Genomic DNA, 7,343 nt, shown 5'->3' with positions numbered 1-7,343 from the left:
TTTTTTTTTTTTTTTTTTTGGTTTTGGTTTTTTTTTTTTTTTTTTTTTTTTTTTTTTTTTTTTTTTTGTGTGTTGTTTTGATTTTATTTACGGGTACGACTTTGTCGCATTTGAATTTTTCTTTCTTTTTTTTTTTTTTGGGAGGGGGAGAGAGATATTTTCGAGAAAGGGTAAATAAAATGACATAATAATAATAAGTTTTTGATTTGAATGACTTGGATGTTCATTTTTTTTTTTAAATTTTTCCGATGCGAGTTTTTTTTTTTTTTTTTTTGTTTTTGCGTCAACTCATTGTTTTTCCCACGATTGATGATGACGTAAAAAATGTGGGGGGAAAATGGGGGGTGAAATGGAGAAGGTTGTTTGAAAAGTACGGGATTCGGAATGAAAACGATCGAGATTTAAACGTGTTTTCTATTTTTTTTTTTTTTTTTTACTATCCACCTCCATCTTCTCCCCCCTCCCCGAAATAAGTTAAAATCGTTTTGATGTTAAATTTTCGCCGCGTTAAAATAAATTTTATGAAAAAAAATTAAAAAAAAGCGAAACTAAATATAAAATCGTAAAAAAAAAAATTCCCAGGAAAATGCAAGAAAAATTGTAGGAGTAAGAAAGAAAGAAAGAAACAATAGGAGCAAAAAAAAAATATATAAATATAGCTAATACATGTAAAAATTAAAAATGTTGCCAACAAACGAAAAAAAAAAAAAAAAAGTTTTTTTTTTTTTCGTTTTTATTATTCAGTCAATCGTAAAAACCTTTGGAAAGTGAAAAATGTATTTAATTTTAATTTGGCAAGCTTTTACAGGAGACGAACAAAGGAAAACAAAAAAAAAAAATCAATATTTTAACGGTCGCGGGCGCGGTTGTTGCGGTCGGGGGGGAGGTAGGGGATAGGGGTAGGAGTAGCGGAGTGAGCGACGGTGACGGCAACGGGGAAAAATAAATTTTATTATCATTATCATTATTTCCACCCACAACGCGCGCGTTGTTTGTGTTTGCGTATTTACGTATAATTATAAAACTAATACACCGCCTCCGCGTAAAGTTAATAATTTAAAATTTAAAAAAAATTTTTTTTTTTTTATTTTCGTTTCCTTACGCGCACAACCGCCGCGCGAGAATTGAAAACAATAAAAATTCATTATTACCATCATCATTATCATTATCATTATTATTATTATTTAAACTTCAAAGGGATTCCATATGTGTGTGTGTGTGTAAGTTAGGAGTCGAAATCGTGCCTTTGAGGAATCAAGTTTTTTTTTAAACTCAATTATTAAATATTAACGGTTATTTTCATCATTTGTTCTGGTTAATTAAACTAAAGGGACTCCGTTTCGAACAGAGCGTAGAAAAGAGGAGAGTAATAATAATAATAATAATACTAATAATAACGATGATGATGATGATGATAATAAATATCCGTGCCATTCAATTACGGTGCGAATTTTATTACCTGTCAAAAAAAAAAAATTCATTTTTATAGTTAACGGAAAACTTTAGATATATATATACGGGAATGCGTTTGCGCATTATATACCTTTAATTTTTTTTATAATAATTTATTAACGTTGATGAAAAAACGCGCGTTTTTTTTTTTTTTTCAAATTACGATCGCCGCGTTGCTCTTATTTTTTTCCTTTTTTGCTGTCGTTGCGACGCGCGCGAGAAATTAAAAATTTTAATTTTTGTTATTGTTCAATTAGATTTTTTTTTTAAATGCGAAAAAGTAAGGATGATGATGATGATGATACGCGCGTACGTACGCGTGCGTTCGGGTAGACAGTAAAACAGAAAAAAAAATTTTTTTTATTACGAAATTTAAATGAAGATTCCTCGTGCCAATGATATTGATGATAATTCGATCTCGATTGATTTTATTTTAAATACCGATAATGATGATAATAATAATGGGTTTTTTTTTCGAACGATTTTATTTTTATAATGTTGTGTAAGGTCATGGATTTCATACTGAATAATAATAATAATAACAAATAAATCGATTTGTTATAAATCAATTGAAGTTCAATAAACTTGTTGTTGTTGTTGTTACTCCGTTGTTGTTGTCAGGTTTTAATAACGGAAATCAATTTTCCTTTTTTTTTTTTTTTAATAAATATTATTACGTTATCCTTTGGAAATTTTACTGGAAACAAATCGAATTCTATACTTCGCGTATGTGTGCGTGCGTGCGTGTGTTATTTACAAAAGTAATATAAATATAGTAGGCGTTTTAAAGCAATTAATTTTTTATTTTTTTATTTTTTTTCATTTAAAACTTTGAAGTTTTTGATATAAGCGCTAAAATTACTTTCTTGTAATTATTATTATTATTATTTTTTTTTTTTTTTTTTATTACTCAAATTCACGCGGTAATAATTTTTTTTTTTTTTTTCAACTCGCATGCGTGAAATTACTCGTATGGTTGCGTATAGATTTATCATCGTAGATTATCGTTTTTATTCTATTATTTTCTCTCTCTCTCTCTCTCTTTCTCTCTCCTTTTTTTTCAAATAAAATTTTCGATAATTTTAAATCGTTAAAATTATTTGTTTAATTGAAAAAAAAAAGAAAAATTGTGCGTGAGAGTGAGTGCGTAAGAAATTTTTCGATGGAAAAAGAAAAAACGTAGCGTCACGCATGATTTTTTTTTTTTTAATTAATTAAAAAAACTTTCGCATCGTAAATTGATAGATTCACGTACGTGCGACAGACAGACAGACAGGCAAGCAGGCAAACAAACAAACAAACAAACAAACAAACAAACAGACAGACAGATCATACCTCGTAATACTACTTTTTTACTTCTTTCAGGTTCGTAAATAAATCGAAAGGTTCATAATTTTTTTTTTTTTTTTTTTTTGAAATTTTTTTCTGGTTGCACAAAAATGAATGAAAATTGTCGTTGTCGTCGTCGACATTAATAATGTTGGTACGCGTGAATGCAACCTTTAAAAAACTTTAGTCGTAATGTTTGCTTAATTTTATTACCCCCACCCCCCATCCCGAGGCATTTAATAATAAAATAAAACAACTTTTCAATTTCATTTTAATTTTTTTTCTTTTCCCTTCCAGAAATTTTACAATTGCAAAAAAAAAAAAACTAAAAACAATTTAGTTTTACCTTTAAAAATAAAAATAAAAATAATAATAATAATAATAATAATAATAATAAAAATATTAATTTAAATATATTGCAGGTGAATAGTAGTTGTTGTTGTTGTTGTTGTTATTTAGGTAGCGAACATTGGCACTTATTTGTTAATTATTATTATTATCATTATATCACCAACGTTAGTTTTTTTTTTTTTTTTCGTCTCGTTGAAAAGCGTAAGTAAATGATTAATTAGGTCAGCAACTTATTAAACCGATAATCAAATCAAAATAAATTAATTATAAACGCGTATAAAAATAAGGTTTTGGAAAAGTTTTATAAATTTGCCTTGTTTTTTTTTTTTTTTTTCCACTGCGAGAGAGAGAGAGAGAGGTATAGAGAAGTGAAAAGCGTTAAAAAAAGAAGAAAAAAAGGTTTTCGCAAAGGTTGATTGTTGCGTTGTTGTTGTCGTTGTTAAAAGGTTGTTGACATTTAAATAGGTACATGCCCCGTTTGTTATTACCGGGGCACGACACTTCCCAGAAACTATTTATTTATTTTTTTATTTATTTATTTGTGTTGTTAGGCTGGGTCGGTTGAATTGAAGAAAACGATTTGTTAACGATCGCGCGAGATTTTCTTCGTTTTTTTTTTTTTTTTTAGGGTGCGTCTCCGGTAATTGTATTTCTTTTACAATTGTTTTAAACGAAGCGACGACGACGACATGTTTTTTACTTCCATAACTGTTGCATACACGTATTAGTTTGTACTGAAAGGTAGGAAGACGGATGTTAGATGAAATATATATATTTTACCGACGAATAAAACGTTTTAAAAATATAATTTACGATTCGAGTTATAATTTTTATTTTATTTTATTTTATTGGTCGCACGTTCAAGATAATTATAAAGGTTTTAATGTTGTGTAAATAATAATAATAATGATAATAATTTTTTTTTGCATTTCAGATTAAAGGTAAAATTAAGAAGTAGTGATATAAGAGGTGAAAAATTAAAAAATCTGGTCTTGCGAGAAATGAGAAAAAGTGATAAATACCAAGCGCGGAAGGCCGCCTGTACCGGCGCGAACGTCGAGCAAGGCCAATGCTCTCTGCGCTCATGCGCCACACCTTGCTGATGGCCATGGATGCTCAGCTGGAGGCCACAGCAACAGTACATAAAGTGAGTAATAATAATCATCCGTACGTGCCAAATAATAATCATAAACATGGAAAGCGAAAGCGTAAGCGTCTCAGTCAAGTTTTAGACAAACTGGCGACGCAAGTGACGACGTCGGGTTCGCCATTTAATAATAACGTTCATCATCATAATAATAACGAGCCAGAGGGTTCATCGAAAAAGTGTAGCGTTCGTCCGAGAGACATTCTTTTCGATAAAAAGCTAATGCTCCGCGATATGCCGCCGGGAGAAGTTTTCCGTTTTGACAGTGCCGATCGCGAACGTTATCAGTCGGAGGAGGAAGAGATCGAAGATGTTTTTAGTCCGGCATCTTCTTCTAAATCCCCTCACAGTTCTCCGACGGACTCTCCAAAGATTAGTTTTAGTCCGCTGCGACTCAAAGAAGAGGAAATAGACTCGAAGACACCGCCCCCTCCGAGAATACCGGTTAAATGGGAGCAAGAAGTGTCACCTTTATCCCAACATTTTTCTCCGCAGCCAAAATTTTCAGGATGTTCGTGTCCTCACTGTTCGTCGGGATTTGGTTTTCACGCTTTCCCGCACGATCATTACTATCCTTCCTCGCCTATCTCTCCTTTGACGCCCGTATCCCCCATTCCACCTCCCGCTTATAGTTTCGAACATTATCTTCATTCGAAATACTTACCGGATTTGTTCCGTCGAAGAAGTCATTCCGATTCGGATGTGCCTTTATGGTTCGAAGCTGCCAAGACTGAAAGAATTGATTCTCACACGGAAAGGGGAACCGTTTTGAGACAGTTAGGTCGCGTTGTTCCTCACCCGTTGTCAATTCATAGATCAACGACTCCTCAAAGCAAAGGAGGCTCTTTAGAATCCGATAATTCCACTCCGCAAGACTCTCCGTTGGATCTTTCCGTGAAAGGGAGCAAAGACAGAATGGAGGGAAAATGCGGATTGGATTTAAGTATTCCGGTGATACCAAAGGATATTGTCTCAAATTCGTATTCGACAAAGGATAATTCGCGCCCTAAAGATTTTTCCCCGTCTCCTAAAGATTCATTTCAATCCCCTGTAACATATCCCGAACCCCCCGTGCACCTTCAACTCGTTCCGCACGGTTTTCTTCCGCCTAAAGGATCGGTTTCCGTGCCGGTTGTCAAAGGAGACGTGGCATCTCCGACGACGAAAGAATCCGTCGCAGTTAGGTACAATTTAGACGTGTATCCCGTCGTGGAAGAAATGCCTCCCGGAGCCGACGTGGCGTACGTGTGTCCGGTCTGCGGTCAAATGTTCAGCCTTCACGATCGCTTGGCCAAGCACATGGCTTCCCGACACAAGAGCAGGCAAAATTCGAACGACTCCACCGCGAAAGCTTATTTATGTGAAGTTTGTAAACGGTCGTTCGCTCGGAGTGATATGTTGACTCGACACATGAGATTGCACACGGGAGTTAAACCTTACACGTGTCGCGTTTGCGGTCAAGTGTTTTCGCGTAGCGATCATTTGTCGACCCATCAAAGAACGCACACGGGAGAAAAACCTTACAAATGTCCTCAATGTCCGTATGCCGCGTGCAGGAGAGACATGATAACGCGACACATGAGAACTCATGCCAGATACGAACCAGTGACACCGGTGACAGCAGAACCCAACGATGAAAGATCTTCTAAAGGTTTTTCGCCAAAGACAGAATCTCAAACGTCTTCTTCATTCCAGGGTCACAATGCGAGAGAATCCTCACAGCAAATTTCCCTTCAATCCATCAAGATGGAAGATTAATTGTACACATAGTAAATAACGTAATATAGATCACGTGATTTCAAAAAAAAATAATAATAATACGATACGGTTGTGATATATGTAATTCGTAACCAAAAAAAAAAAAAAAAATTATTACTCTCTCTCATTTTTTATTGGAAAAAAAAGAGAGAAAGAAAATTACTCATTATTACTCCATGACTACTGCTCAACATTATTATTATTAACAACCACGAAATGAAATTTTATTTTATTAATATATATATTGCCCGTTTGTATGTTTGTTTGTTTGTTTGTTTGATTGTTTTGTTTGTTGGAATAATGAATGTACAGTCGATCGCGTCGAGACCGCAGGTCGGTGTAATAATATACTAAAAAAATATTTATATTTACTAACATTCTGTTAAATTTTTATCGATAATGTTTCCCCCCCTGTTTTTGAGCAAAAAAAAATAAAATGTCGTGGCAGAATAATTTTCAAAAAAAAAAAAAGCTAATTATTTTTTTTTCGCGATTCGATATTCACTATTCGAACACACACTTATTCGATTCGACAAACGTTCATCACGTGGAAGGAGTGTTTGTTGTTGTTGTTGTTGTTGTTGTTGTTCCCATACGTTAAAAAAAAATCAATAATGAAAACATCAATCAATCATTTGTTTTTTCCATTTAAAAAAAAAATGAATGAATGAATGAATGAATGATAAAAAAAAGAAAATTGATTCTTCTCCCACTGTACGAACGTGTCGTCGTCGTTTTATTTTTTTTCATTTTCTTTCTTATTAATTTTTTTTTTTATTTTTAAAAAAAGGCGGTGACATCGATTATTTTCAGATAAGGTAAATTATTCGCAATCGTTTCTACGTTCCCACGCGTTGTTCTGACGTCATTTTTTCTCATTTTTCTAACCCGAATTTTCTCTCTCTCTCTCTCTCTCCTGTCTCTCTCTTACGGTCTCCCACTAAAAATATTTTTATTTTTTCGATTCGGTCGTAAAATAATTGAAACGGGAAAAGAAAATTGTTTTGTCGTCGTCTTCGTTGTTGTCGTTTGTATAATAACGGTTATTCATTTAATTACATTTTTGTCCACCAGGTGTCGGAAAGTTTGGTTTTTCGCGCGCTTATGAGTTTTGGCGGGAAAATTTTAAAAAGGGTCAAAAGAAATTATTATTAGCGATTAATAAAAATCCTAAAATTATTATTATCGTTAATATTACTCCATTATTGTGTTATTATTATTATTTTTACACTAATTTAAACCGTAATATTAAAATATTAGGTATTAAAATAATAATTTTTCTCGGAAATTATTATTATTATTATTA

The 7,343-nt window shown here is 32.9% G+C and overlaps 1 protein-coding gene across 1 annotated transcript; it reads left to right on the top strand.

Moving 5' to 3' along the window:
• Positions 1–4,201: 4,201 nt before the first annotated feature.
• On the top strand, positions 4,202–6,037 carry Phum_PHUM540640 (uncharacterized protein; the record flags this gene model as incomplete). Its single annotated transcript, XM_002431644.1, has 2 exons — positions 4,202–4,279; positions 4,346–6,037. The coding sequence occupies 2 exons, from the start codon at positions 4,202–4,204 to the stop codon at positions 6,035–6,037; spliced, it is 1,770 nt and encodes a 589-aa protein (XP_002431689.1).
• Positions 6,038–7,343: the final 1,306 nt, after the last annotated feature.

Source organism: Pediculus humanus, genomic scaffold, assembly GCF_000006295.1.
Source record: "Pediculus humanus corporis 1103172108290 genomic scaffold, whole genome shotgun sequence".
In the NCBI taxonomy this organism is placed as follows: domain Eukaryota; kingdom Metazoa; phylum Arthropoda; class Insecta; order Psocodea; family Pediculidae; genus Pediculus; species Pediculus humanus.
Note: the sequence above shows the minus strand (reverse complement) of the source record. Positions and strands in the feature narration are given on the sequence as shown.